We start from the raw sequence: 15,227 nt of genomic DNA, 5'->3' as shown, positions 1-15,227 counted from the left end.
GTCATTCACTTACTAAGATTTCAATGGGAGTCAAAGGCACAATGGGTAAAATAGGAACTGTGAAAGATTCTTGGCAAAAAATGCATGAAAGGAAAGAAATGAAAACATGATTTTCAATCAAACTGGATGAAACCACTGCACTGCTTCGGGATAATGAGTTATATCATGGCAACCAATTACATAAATCCATGTGGTAGTCTGAAAAAGTTAGATACTTGTATAGCACTGTGATGCACTTTATTTAATGCACCATAGTTAATGGATGTGTTTCAGAATTTCTGAGATTCAGAGATTTACTTATTGGGTCTGGCTTCACATTGCAACAGTCACCTGACCTTATGTGATCCAACGAAAAAGAGCTTTAAGAAGTACACCCGAGAGCGGGGCTTTGTCTCCGCTCACATATTGTTACCTTGAGTACAGTATCCGATTGGGCAGAAGGTATGCGCTGCCATTGAGAAACTGTGGTTGTTGTACTCCTATTGAGCTCGGTCACCTAAAAAAACATAAATCTGTGGCAGTTGACAATGGGAAGACTCTTCACTGTGTGCATTAACTACAGCTTGAACCCTGCTCACTGTGTACATTAACTACAGCGTGGACCAGGTTTGTATTGATGGGGTAATCCTATCGGCAGATAGACCTTCTTAATAGGGATGTTCCCTCTTTCAAAATGGGTGTGGCAACCACCTTAATGCTACAAAAGCAACTGTGATTTTCTTTTCTCCGCATTTACGTTTCTGCAATTTGTTCTGCCTTCCCATCCAAGCACTACGACAGACACGCCAGTTGCTGCAGCCTCAACAGTCTCATATTGATCCTTCCTTCCGCACCAACCCACCATCTCAGTTCGCTCTCCCCAGTTGCGGAAGCCCACACATGGTCAGCTCCCTCAGCTATGGGAACCAGATTCACCAGGTTCTTGGGATAGCCCAGACCACATACCCCACTTTTGTCTATAAATTGTGAAGAAATACAAGAAGGGAACGAGAGTGACAAGCTTAGCCACTTTTGAGATGTAAGCAAATATATCCATTTTGCGATTAGACAATGCTGTTATTTCATCGTCAAATCTCTGCTGCTGTCCTTTTCGCAGACCCAGACTCACTCACTTTTAAACTGCCCCCTCTGCACCCGGGCAATTCTGCTCACTAGTGCAAGCTAAAGATCTTTGTAAGTGAAAACGAATGAAGAGAGACTTCTTGTAGGTGGTTTCGGGGAGAGTGGGTTTTTCCCAAGAGAATAAAAAAATCGGGGTCAAATTAGCTACAACACTATAGACTCTGAAAGTGCATTCATGACATATTCCAGTACTTTCAAAGTGCGTGAGAGAAGACTGCCCTTTTCTAGGAGTAGATCCCATTTCTTTAAATGTCATAAGACAGAAATGACTTCAACTATGCCAAAGTCTACATTTTTCCATAGGTGGGCCCCTTATACCAAGGATTACATACAACATGCTAGTGCCAGAATTTTGCCATGGATACTCCACCCAATAGTCACGGTACCTACAAAATTTACCTCTGGTATACAGGGGTAAAACTTTTGCCATTGAATCCGCCACCCCCTACAAATACGAGTACAAGATCTCTTATGACAAGAATTATCTCAAATCCCAGATTTGTCATTTTGCTATGGATGCACACCATATGCTAAGAATTGTTTACACCATGTCAGAGCCTGCATTCTACCATGGGTAACATTTCCTATTCGTCTGCCGTTAGTGCCCTCATTCATCAGGCACGAATGCCATACTGGCAGCACACTTACAAGCATACCACAAGCACTCACACACAAACATGCACTCATACACATACACATTCTCTCAGAGACATTCATTCATTCACACACTGTTTCACACACACACACTTATTCTCATTAAATCTCTTGCACTCTCGTACATTTAAACTCGGTCATACACTCTTTTGTACATTTGTGCTTTGTCATACTCACACACACACACAAACATGCTTCCGCTCACACTTTCATTAGGCCAATCTGCTTGTATTGCATTAGAAAGGCTTGCATTGTTGTTGCCTCTGCTATACCGGTCTTGCTTTTTAGAGAAGCTTAGTAAAAACATTTTCACCATACACTATTTAGAAATCATTACATATGGGCTTGTCAATGCTTGTTACAAGTATGATGTAAATGAAAAAGTGCACTTCCTTAAAATAGCTGTAAAGGGTTTATATTTGGTTTCACATGTGAATCAATCAGCAACTCTATTACCTAATCCACTTTTTAAAAATGAATATGACAGAATTCAACTGATCTTATGAAATGCTCGACTCCTTTGGCAAACGTGTTTTTTATCCAGTAACACTTTGTATGTTGGGATTTTCAGACACAACTTACTTTGTATAAAAAAGAGGGACTGTGTGAGTGCAGGGTGAGCAGTGAGACAGAAGGGAGAGCTGCGGGAGTGACTTGTGAGTGCTTGGAGAGAAGAGTTAGTGCACGGTGAGTGATGTGTCGCAGTGAGTTCTGTCAGACTATTGTGCCTGTGTGAAAGGGTGATCTGCATGAGTGATGAATGATGTGACTGCAGGGTGAGTGATGTGCTTGTGTGGGATCAGGGTGAAATGTGTGAGAGGAGTGAGTGCAGGGTAAGTGATGTGCTCATTTGAGTTTGAGTGCAGGTGAAAGTGCAGAGTGTGAAGAATGAATGTATGGTGAGTGATGTGCTTGTTTAAGATTAAGTGCAGATTGAGTGGTGAAACTGCAACATGAGCAGTGAGAATGAGAGGTGAGTGGAGTGGCATATGAATGCAGGGTGAGTGGTGTGCTTGTGTGAGTGCAGGGTAAGTGGCGGGTGAATGGCATGAGTGCAGGGTGAGCAGCGTGAGTGCATGCTGAGAGGTGTAAGTACAGTCTGATCGCTGTGAGTGCAGGATGAGTCATGAGAGTGAGAGATGAGTGGAGTGTCATGTTCGTGCAGAGTGAGTGGTGTGCTTTTGTGAGTTCAGGGTAAAAGGGGAATGAATGTCATGAGTGCAGAAAGAACTGTATGAGTGCATGGTGAGAGGTGTAAGCAAAGCGATGGGAGTGCAGGATGAGCAGTGAGAGGAACAAGTGAGCGGAGTGCCATGCAAGTGCAGGGTGAGAGGTTTGATCGTGTAAGTGCAGGGAAGAGGAGGGTAAATGCTGTGAGTGCATGGTGAACAGTGTAAGTGCTGTGTGAGCGCTGTGAGTGCAGCCTGAGCTTGAACGCAAAGGGTGAGCAGTGAGAATGATGAGTGAGTTGTCTGATTGCAGGATGCATTCCCAGATTCTCTGAGAAACTCAACATGTTATCCACAGTTGTCCAGTGGGGTTTCAGATATAATTTAAACTATTGCTATGATGGCATCAATAAGGGATGGATGGCGAAGGAAATAAATGATTTGCGGATCCTGCAACACACTTTCAGCCTATTGGGTTGCCGTACTTTCCAGGAGAAACATACTGGCCATTTGTTGTTGTTTTAAGAGTCTACAAGGCCCGGAAGTGAAACTAAATTGGAACAAAACCGTAAGTATTTATTTGTAAGATGATTTTCCTGCACATGTTTAATTATTAGTTAAGGATCGTCAACGCAGCCCTAGAGCACGTTTAAAAGTGCTTACAGTTTATATTTCCTTCTTAAAGTATGTACCTAAGGTTACTTATAAGGAAATGCATTCCCCCACTGAGATAGCAAAAGTATTTAACAAATGAAAGGAATAGGCAAAGCGGGGACACAGAGAGTACTGGAACCAGTGAAAAAATACAGAAAGCCCTGTTAGCAGGATCTGTGAAATGCTCCCATGAGGCTAAGATAAGGCCCCAGCCACTGCCCATGCAGCCCGCAGCAGCTCCAGCTGTGTGTGTGTGAGCTGAAGCTGAATCTGCCTGGGCTGAGACAAGACAGGGGTGGGGGGGGGGGGGGGAAATTAAAACCCGTTGGGCCCTATGGGCGTTGCACTCCTGTTATGCAGCTATTTGTGCAATTTGAACCTGGCAATCAGGGTAGTTGTACAGCTGTGGGTTATTGGTTCAGAGACGGTGTTAAAACTCATTTTAAAGAGTCAATGAGTCACTGCGCGAAGGCACCTCCTAATGCATAAAAGAACAGAAATTCAATAAAGTAAATGGAAGGCCTACTCGCTAACTGAGTTCTAGATCAATAGAAAAGTTAAAGGGTTTCATAATAAAATTCAAATGTAAAGGGTACAGAGTCAATGTCATGAGGGCTCTGAATGAAGTTGAGGCATGCAAAATCAGAAATGATTCAAACTCCCAAGCAGGCAGCAACATCAGGAAAACAAGGACAGTGTCCCTAGAAGAACTGGAAAGCCTTCTGGCTCACCCCCAAATTGAGGGTTTTATGCATTATTTTCACATGGGAAATTAACAAAAACTACAGATCACTGTATTGTGAGCAAATGTACCATTAAATCAGCAAAGCAGAGCACAGTAAACTTAAATGTCATGTTTCCTCAACACCTAAACACTATGCCTCTATGCTAATGCTGTCTGGAGATGCTAGAACAAACTAGATACATTAACAGCGTGTTATATTAATGAATAGGGCACAGTGATCAAACGGAAAGACCTTGAAGAAATAATTACAGCTTCATGACTGAGCTGAGGAAGTTGGAACAAACAACATTGGAAACAAACAAATGATAATAATCAGTTTGACTACATGCTGTAGAAACAACACTGAAATGTGTAGGGGGAAAGACACGAGGCACAAGTGTGACTTCCATTTTGAACAAGATGGTGTTTATATCTAAATTGAGGCATAGTTACCAAGAATCAGAAAAACACACTTTTACACCACATACAGAAAGTAACAGTGTAACCAAGTGTGAAAATACATTCTGCACATTGTGAATGATGCACAAAAAAATCTAAAGGTACACAAACCTTTATTTCATCTAAATTTACACATTGCCAACCAGCTGAACCAGTCTATTTTTCCAAATTAATCTTAAGGTCAGTATACAAGTAGGCTGCCTTAGCAGAGAATTTGTGTCACCTCTCAAATGTTGTCTTACCTGATGGCAGCAATCTTTGAAGGGTTAATGCATAACATGTTGATGGTAGTCATGGGAGCCCTTGTGTCGCAGGACAGCATCATGGTTTTTGAAGGGAGTCCAGAAGAGCAAGACTGTTGTGGGGAAGGCTTTGGGAATCTCTGCTTCTAATTCATTGAAATATAGGAAATCTGTACTATTGGAAGGTTAAATTGGAATACCCGGGACATATCATTGTGTCTGAAGGTATCAAAAACTGAACAGGTTTGATTAGGACCACGGAAAAGACACCAGTAGCTACTCCTAGCAAAAATGTACTTCCAATCCTAGTCATAAGAGAAATTATTAATGGGCCATTAAACATAGTTTAAGTTTGGCTGAAGTTTGGGATGTGGATCGATTGAATTTCCTTGATCAGATCCAGGTGTTTTCTTTGATTAGATTCTTTAATGGTTTTGTGCCAGTAAGGTAAGCGTGCCTCGTGGTTTCAACAAACAAGAATGGTCCAGAGTCTATATGTTCAACGATGGGGAACAGAGAAACACAAATTTAACTTTGCCTCCCTCAGCCTTCGCCAACCAGACAGTAGCAAATACATTCATCATCCACCCCGGTGCATGCAAGAATTGTAAGTTTTACATATGAGGTTTGAAGTTTATTTTGAAGTCAATCACAAGCCCTTGATTTAAACAATAAGAGCTTAATATGAACCAGACACACCCTCACACTTGCAAGGCTTGGAACCAAAGCGTTAGAGTCCAATTTTCAAACTGAATACATTCTTGATGCTAGTAACAAAAATACAGATTGACTTTCAATGTTGCGTGTAAACAAACTGAGATCTAATGGATTGCACATGGTGTAGGATTTGGAGAGCAAGTGGAAGGCAAGTGAGGATTTGATCACCATGGGTTGTGTTTCCAAAAAGGTTAGGAGGGAAGATTTTGGCATGGACAGTGTGAATTATTTTGTGCTAAAGGATTTGTCTAAAAAGGGTTATGCACGTACTGGTACATCACACCAGCCCTATTTCACAAATGGTACCAAAAGAGATCAGAGAACTTTCGGAGGCTGTGTAACACACGGATCCTGCTCCATCTTTTTTGAACTGCCCCATACTCACAATTCCCCGATTCCCAGACTACATAGTGCTAGGGCCCCCGACAGACCATCATTCTCATTGCGTTCACTGAAGGGCAGACAAATAACTCTGGCAGTGTGTGTGGCAACCCAGGTGATTGCCTTCCTTTGGAGCACTGATAAAATCCCAGAACATAAAGCAAGTTGTGTCAGATTTGGGTCCTTCATCGCACGGAGAAAGTGGCAAAGGCATTGGAACATAACAACAAATGTGTGGGGGAGAAGGGATCCTTTTACCAACTTTTTCTCCAACAAATTTAAAGAGTCCACGTTCCCCAATATTTGAGACTTCTGTGTGTCCAGTCGTAAGTTGTGTCGAAGGACACAGAATAGCTGCATTGGCCAATCTGAATGGGGCACCAGAGAACTACCCTCAAAAGTATAGACAGTATTGTAGAATTACATAAGGTTCTATCTATGTGACTTTACTAAAATATGTGAATTTGACATCTATTTTTTTCTCATGAGTTGAGTTGAGTTGAGGGTAGGTCACAGGGGCTTTACGTTTATATTAATTTGATGTTCCTTCCCGGCCTTTGGATATCGGCGGGTGTGCGCATTATCATTATCTTGCAAAGTCTATCCATAAACAAATGGTTCATGAGGAAATTTTGAAGCCATTATCCGAAGTGGAAAAGGAGCGAGTTGTGATAAGTGTGTAAGAAATGGCGGAGAGAACCATTTGTGAGAAGAATAAGAAAAAAAAAAAATCAAACATCCTTCAAGACAGAAAATTTCTCACTGGAAGTCAACCTTTATATAACGAATTAATTTGTCAGTACACAACAGTTTGGTGGTGAAAGACCCATACTTCCTGTAGATAAGAGAGTTTTGTGAAATTGGTGCCTGAGGGTCAATGAGTTAAAACTCTCATGAAATAGATGGCAGGAAGTGTTGTTATGGCTGCCAATCAATACACAGTTACAGTTAATGGTGGGGAGTTCTATTGTTTGAAAACAAGGTAAGTAAAGGCTGATCATGGGGTGGGAGGATCACCAGAGATGGTGTAGATTCTTTTGAATACTTGGGAGTTAAGGAAATTTGAATTCACTATTCCCAAGCATTTATGTTGTTTGACATGCTACAAACAACAAAGATTGCCAACTCGTAGCAATGGGATGGGGGCCGGTGGGCAGGACAAAAGTGGAGCTAGGTACTTTGACCAAGGTTTGAAACAGCCAGATCACAGCTATACAAAAAAGGTGATACTGTTGAACTTAAGAGGCTCTTTTGATGACCAGAATACTGCATTCACACCCTATTCCTACAATGCTTTTAGCTACAGGTTTCTTTTATTACAGAATCTGACCTTGCACTCCTGTGGATTTCATAGTACGTATTGTCAATACATAACATAACGAGAAGAAGGCATTTAACAACCGATATAGCCTGAGGCAGAAGTGCTAGAAGACTATTAGAACACTCCATTGTCTTCATTGGAGCTCTCAACATTTCAATGTTCTTCTCATTTAGAATGAATCAGAAAAGCGAGTATGTTCAGAGTGTGAACTTTTAGTAATGAGAAACAATAGAGAACATTTGTTTAGCACTGTCTATACAGTCACACACACACTCATACACACACATTCTCTCTCTCTCTCCCTCTCTCGCTCTCTCACCAATCTCACCCCCCAACTAATAGTACTCCATATTAGAACATTGGAATGTTGAGAGCTCCATTGATCACAATAGAGTGCTCCATGCTTCTAATGGCTGATAAAAGCCCGGAGCGCCAACATTCTAATGTTTGTCGTTCACAGCTGTTGCTGTGAACAAAAGCCTCATGAAGAACAAGGAGATTTAAATCCCTCGGGCTCACTGAGGCCTTTGTTTTATTTTCTAGAACATTCTGCCCTCTAGTGGCAGAATGTTCAAATAGCCTTATAGCCCATCGTAGCTGGGCTATACCGGCCATTAAAGGCCTGCTCCCTTGTTAAAGGCCCTTGCGTTTGGCTCAGGCCTCTAATGGCCGAAATAGCCCACCACGGCAGGCTATAAGGTTATATTATGACCTTTCAAAGGCTAAAATCTGCATGAACTCCTTCATTTTTTTTACCTCGACCATCACTTGCATACCGATCAGCTGCATTAACCTGCTTAGGTATTTTACCAGGTTTCATCTGTTAACTAATCGATAGATGTGAAGGGTGCTGGTCTTCCACTCTTGCCTGTAGGAGTGTTTACCTTGAGCTACAAACACATAAGGACACAGGTATATAGACACAATAAGGCACATGAGCTGCCACCGTATTACACGCAGAGAGGAATCGGAGGTGTCTGGGATAAGAAAAGTCTGCCTATGCTAAAAAATATCTTGTGATCCATCTAGATTTTCAGGCAGAAATTTCCTGTGTTCTTTCATTGCTGCAAAGTCTTGGCAAAGCGGCTTTACACATTACAATATAAAATCCTGTGGAGTTATGATGTGCCAATACATATTTTGTCTGGCTTCAATACCAGGACTTATGTCACAGCAGAGTCAAAGCAAAACTATCTTCATCTCCTGTTCTACTGCTGGACTGAATTTTAGTTTGGAAGAAAAGTCTGTTCTTCAAAGGTCTCCTAATGACTCAACAACTGGTGGAGTTTGATCAAGAAACAGTCATCAGAAAAAACTGTTTCTAATATGCCTTTTTCATCAGTGTCATCATGAGGTCTTGGTGATCTTCTTTCTTTTAGTGCTTCCAATTTCCATGTAGACGAACATGAAGCAAGGGGCGGGGGACAAGGGTTACGTTACCTAGTTCGCACAGGGTGCGAAAGTATGAATCATTACCACCCAATGTGCGGCCTTCATGGCCAATTTAGCCATCAGGATATTCTTGCATTTCCTCCTGCGTGGTGAGCTAGGGGACTGCCTCTTGAGCGGGATTGTGCGCCATGATACAGACACAAGCTTCTGTCAATCCTTGGCGATCTGTGGAGTCTTGTGAATAGCAGCAGTGCCAGGCGGTACATTACACAATCCGTTTTTAGTGTTCAACCATATCAGGTGTACCGTACTTTCCACAAGACTTGCCAATGCCACTCTCCTAGGCACTGTCCATAAGTGTAATCCTAAACACAAAAGCGAGCGCTTGAGCAGGTCACGCAAGTAATTATTAGTTCATAATGACTAATATTTTGTACAGTCCATGGATGAATCTTCTTTTAATCCATTAAAAACACTGGAGCCATAAGGTTGAATCCCAGGGTTTTTGTTTTATTCTCCACTTTCGGGTTAAATATTGTTGTGGAGAATGAAACTAAATCCCTGGGATTCAACATTAGGGCTCCAGTGTTTTTATGGATTGAAAGAAGAATCATCCATGGACTGCACTAAATATTAGAACTATTAATTACTTATGTGACACACTCAATTGCTTCCTTGTCTGTTTAGGATTCAGCTTTGATTGTTCAGGGTTCATTGGCAGTAGGATCCTAAGAGGTGAAGAACTTGCAACTTTCTCTTTTCTTGAATGTGCAGGTGCTATTGCCTGTGCGGTCCGCAAATGCCATTACTGCTGGGGTTTGGGGATTACCGTACATAAGTGGCTGAAGTCTTTTTTAGAAGTTTCGAAGCAGCTGGTTGTGGAGACCCCCATTCTGCACTCAGGAAGGAACTAGCCTGTGTGGTCCCTCAGGGTTTATTACGGACATTGCTTTTATTAAATATCTATACACAGTTTTTGGCAAAGTTACTTCACCAAGCCCGGGCTGCTTCTACGTGTGTGAAAGACACCAAGGGGATATGTGGCCTAAGCCATCACTCCCACCAGGGGTCAGTTCTCCACCTCACTGACCGATTGCCTCTTATTCGTTAGTGGATATCAATTATTATTGTCAAGCTCAATAAAGCAAAAATTATATCCCTTGTGACTACAAAGGAAAACTCTAACTGCAATGCCTCGCTATGCCAGTATCCGCCACCCAATGTTCAACTTGGGCAGCCACATCCTTTAACACTCAGGGGCTGTATTACACAAGGTGCCCCGGGGGCACAGCGGGTGTTTGCACCCACTTTGTGTATCCCCAGGGCCCTTTGGAATTACAGAAGGGGCCGCAGATGATTGTGTGGCCACTTATGTAATACCAATAGCGCTGGCACACAAACAGCCAGAGCTAACTTCAGAGGGCACTCCCTCATTTGCATGGGGGCGTGCCCCATGCACATGAGGGGATCCATTTGCTTTATCCCCAAAAACTCAGAAATCTCCTATCAGGTTCTATAAAGCCTTCTCCTCAGTCAAAAAACATTAAGTTGGTGATACGGGAGGGTAGGTGTCAATGTGCAGCAGCAAGAATCTTTCAGCATACGTGGTTAAATTACTAATATATTACATAGAATACCATTTGAAAGAAACAAGCACCTGCACCTAGCAGTGAAGGGGTAAGGTCTGACCAAATTGCTAGATGTGTCAACGGAAAGGTGACGAGAGTGATGGAATTCATTGTGAGGATGATGAAGGGACAAAGCTATGTTAGTGAATGCTGTTTGTAACAAAGCCCACAATGATCATCAGGAAATCCTCGCCACTAATGTAGGTTGTGTAACCTGTTGAATTCAGGTCCCCGTAGGCAGTTCACATACCAGTGGTATCAAATATGTAATATTGTCTAGATACATAAACTTTCTCTCCCCTTGAAATCGTGCAAATCTACTGTCTTTAGACACAAATGTCCCAATTTCACATTCCTTCTTAAACCTTTTTAATCCTATAAATTTGGATCAGTGGCATGGCCCTGAGGCACTTGTTAGGACATTTATAAGCAAGGAAATGTATTAGATGATCATCATGCTCAACCTGACCCATTCTCCACAAAGAACCTTTCACACCACGGACCACTCAACATTTCTCTCCACTCTTAAGTCATCCGTGGGTTACTAGTTACAGCATTGGACGGGTTCACATCTGATCTTAGTAGTCGCACCTAGAGAATCCAACTGAAAACCTCAAGGTTCTCCTCCTGCCTCACTCTGCTTGGTGCCCAAATCATCAAAACATTTGACTGCCTTACAAACTCGACATCGAGCACCTGGGAGATCTTTGGCATGTCTCCGGCATCTCCGTCCAGTGGAACGGTCAACACCAGGTCATTCAGGAGCTTACAATTCAATCATAGCAAAGTAGGAATAATTCTATTATTCCTCGCTGTTCCTTCGTCATACAAAACTGGCTCTTGACAATGTCTTTATCAAATTTCAGCCCACAGTTTGCCTAATCAGTGAAATTATTATGTTTCACTTTCTTGACCCTACCTTATCCTTAAAACAACAGGTTCAGAGATGAGCTAACAGCTTCTTATTCATCGGGGACTCCTCCAGAAGATCATTTAAGTCCACCATTCGGTCATTCGACTTTTTGTACTGTGCAAACTGTTCTCCTAAACTAATGGAGGAAGAGAGACTCATCTACCTTCTTCTAAAAGCAAGATGCTTGCCTCATCTCTAAATCAAAGAAACCTGGTCGCAAAACTCTTGCTAATTGATCTTAATTATCTTAATCACTGCAATGTCTTAAAAATTAGCTGCCTAATATTGAAAGTTGTAAAACTCAACCCGACCAACTGGCTGGTCTGGCTTTGAATCTTTCCATGGAAAAAAAAAAATCAACGTACTCCGGAGTAAGTATTCCCTCTAACTTGATATCTATGCATAAAAAAGACTCAAAAACCTTGCTTCAAGCATTCCATCCAAAAGTCATGAGAATCAGGGATGCCCGCACGACATCCACACCTGTAACAGATCATCAGTCTTTCTAGAGACTACCAAAAACCTATCAATTCAATTGTTTTTCTAGTAAATGATAGGCCTCCAAGTAGGCCAGCCAATGCACTCCTTCTCACAAACACAATTTTAGCATATTGTTTCTTGCACTAAACCCTTCATGGCCAAAAAGAAATTGAAAGTACTGCACTTAATGATGTACAAGACATTCATTACGGTGGATTCCCTTTCGTATCTGCCGACTGTTCCCTTACCTCCACCTCTCGATGCCTACTTCTTTCCTGTGTAAACGCTTTCACCTCTCTCTTTCATTTCACTACATTAAGCACTCCTGCCCATGCAGGTAAGAGCGATCGGTCCGGGTTGGGGGAAGATTCAACAGACTACCACGAGGGAAAATTAAATAAATATTTAATTTTCCCTTGTGGTCGTCTGTCAAATCACCCCCCTCAACTCCGCCCGGCCGCCCCACCGCTTTTACCTGCTCAAGCCACGGCTCACATTAAGACTGCTGGTCACACATTTTTGTTGTTTTGTCTCCACCTCTTTCTGTTATGATGTTCCATATGAGTAACTATACTCTGCTATGATTTGGATGGTGCTGAGGCAGATTACAAAAAGGTACTGAATATCATGAGTAATGTAGAAGCTGATAGTTCTTCCCCCGCACTGCCATTCTTCACTCTTTTCATGGATTGTAATTTTATTTAGCTAATCAACCTCAAAGGAGCTTCATGAGAGAGAACAGAGGCTCATCGTGGCATACGAAAGCAATTGTCCTCTGAATTTGCAGTTTTGCAGGAGGTGACATAGTTCTACTACAAAGAGCTTGGCTTATACAATGGCCATGAAAAAAATCGGTAGAATTGTGTTCTAGTGATTAAATTGCTGACTATGGATCCAAAAGACCTTAGTTGAACTTGAACCAATATTCCACCCTAATATTACCTTTCTGGCAATATCTGATCTCTCTGTGAGCAAAACTAACATTAATTGTATGCGCCTGTTTAAATTATGTCATTTTAAGCACAATATTTGATCTCCTTGCACCACAGTGCGCTTACCTACAAAATTGATTGAGAGCACTAAAATAAACAAGAAACCCTCTCCGGAGTAAGTAGCTACATAAAAAACAATTTAAAATTAGCAGTGCACTACATTAGGACATGTGCAGTTGCCCAATGGTAAGGCCTTCCAAATCTAGTTAACTCTTTCATTAGTACTCTGTTTTCTTCCTCAGTCTCTCCTCATTTCTTGTTTCCGTGTAATTGACCAAATGTACCTTCAAATCCATCTCGACCCTTTTTGCCTCCGTTTCACAATCCTTGCTTAAAACCACTGCCATCTTCCTCCCCTAGTTTTCTGTCTGACCTGGGGTATCACCTGTTTGACCTCCTGCAAAGTTCTCAACTCTTATTCAGATTACAATAACATGTTTTGTTCTAACTTCCTTAGTTTTAGAAATTATTCAGGTGCATTCCTTATGTGCTCCAAAAATGGTCTAATACATTCCATACACAATACAAGCATGCTCCTGCCATCTGATTACAAAACATCAGAAAACAGTGACCAGAGAATGGCCACTGTGGTAGCCACAGCACAAATGTGAGTTTCACCCCTTTTTCCTTTCCTACCTCGGTTTGGTTTCTCTTGCACCAGCTCCGGCCGCTTGTTGACATCCACTTTGTTCATATAAATATACTCCTCATCGCCACCTAGAACAAGAATTGAGAACAGAATTTATATGCGCTGCTGTGGTCTGAGGATTCTTACCACCACTCCCCAACCAGGCGAAGAAGACAAAAAAATACAGAGGGGGCTTGATTTTGAGCTTTGCGGATGCGGACATCTACTGAAAGGAGGACTAAACCATTCGATTTAGAGAGTGTAGACGTATAAGTAGGGTGGACGGGACATCTGCTGTTTGGCAGGTGAGCGGCATCTACTTCGCTTCATTCCATTAAGGTCAAACTATGCCTAAGTACTGCAAACATTTACTACTTTCCATTGAAGAACTGATAGAAAACTCTTCAAAGACAGAAGAATGGCTCCCAACTCTTATTCACTGATGTGCAAGGAGTTATTTGGAGAAGCCTACATTAAAGGAGCCCACCACATCACAGCTGTGTAAGGTGTTGCAGGCACCCACAATTGCGGGGAACATAGGATAGGATAGGATGTACATTTGTATAGCGCGAATTGCTGCCCGGAGGCGTCCAAGCGCTAGGAAAACCGAATACCTACAGCAGGCTTAGAAGGAGAATTAGGAATGAGATTAGCTAGATTGAGTGAAATAAATGGGTCTTTAGTTGTCTGCGGAAGGTTGAGAGGTTAGAATTAGCTCTAAGGTGCAGTGGGAGGGCGTTCCAGGCTCTAGCACCGTTGAAAGAGAAGGTCCTGCCTCCAGATCTGGATCTTTTTATTTTGGGGGTTTTTGCAAGAAATATTTGACTGGAGCGGAGGCTTCTGTTGGGCACATAATGGGTAATTAAGTCTTGGGTAATTTTAGGGCCAACATGGAGTTGCACACAGCTTTATCCTATTTTATCAAGCAAGAGTTGAGCTAAAGAATTGTGGATTGCTGCATCAAGGTCACTGAAGTATGAACCTGAGTGGCTTATAATGCTTCCCCAAATGAGTGGTCATACGATGGTGAGTAAGCCTACCCCCCACACCATCCCAAAGTCCCTTCCAAGTCTGCCTTATGATATGTCCACAATTGGGGTGAGGTCAACTTAGGAAAGTGCACAAGTCCTTCTCAACCTTAGCCTGATGTCTAGTGTTGGAAAAATAGGCCTTATTCATCTCGCTGTAATAATAATAATAATACATTTGTAGTGAAATGGATTAACGAGAAATCAGATTATCAGCAGAACAAAATGAAGATGTTTAAGCCTTAAAATCAGGACCACACTCCTGAAGATCCACAATTCTGTATGCCCAAGTGCTCGACTCGGCTTGTTGAATGATGCAGCCTGATGCATTTATCTGCCTCTTTAGCCTACTTTGAAGGCTACATGGAACTTGAAGTAGACCATGGTTCATTTTTAGGTCGAGTCTGAACTGCGAGGCATGCTGTATTGGAGTATGCACTTGAAGCCCCGCCCACTCTCCACCCATATTTGTCATTGACTTGTGTCATTGTCCTTCGTAAATATAGCACGGTGCACCACGCTAATAGTGGCGGCCGTGCCTTTGCATTACCTGCCGCGCCAAACATGACTGCATGTTTTTTGTTTTAACTATTTATTTATTTTATTTTATATTCCCCATGCCGCACTTACACTTTAATGTTGGCCATGCCCCTTTCCTTAAACAAGCCGAGTCTAAGGAAAGGGTCATGGCCGCCATACAGTGAAAGCGCACCATGGGGCGCC

General features: G+C 42.2%; 1 protein-coding gene across 1 annotated transcript in view; it reads right to left on the bottom strand.

Moving 5' to 3' along the window:
* AFAP1L2 (actin filament associated protein 1 like 2) overlaps positions 1-15,227 on the bottom strand; it is a 509,415-nt gene that overhangs the window by 208,349 nt on the left and 285,839 nt on the right. The window contains exon 3 of the mRNA XM_085603289.1: positions 13,485-13,565. Within this exon, the coding sequence (XP_085459415.1) occupies positions 13,485-13,565 (81 nt within the window). The remainder of the gene's footprint in view (positions 1-13,484; positions 13,566-15,227) is intronic.

Source organism: Triturus cristatus, chromosome 1_2, assembly GCF_964204655.1.
Source record: "Triturus cristatus chromosome 1_2, aTriCri1.1, whole genome shotgun sequence".
NCBI classification, from domain to species: Eukaryota; Metazoa; Chordata; class Amphibia; order Caudata; family Salamandridae; genus Triturus; species Triturus cristatus.
This window is presented reverse-complemented; position numbering and strand designations above follow the sequence as displayed.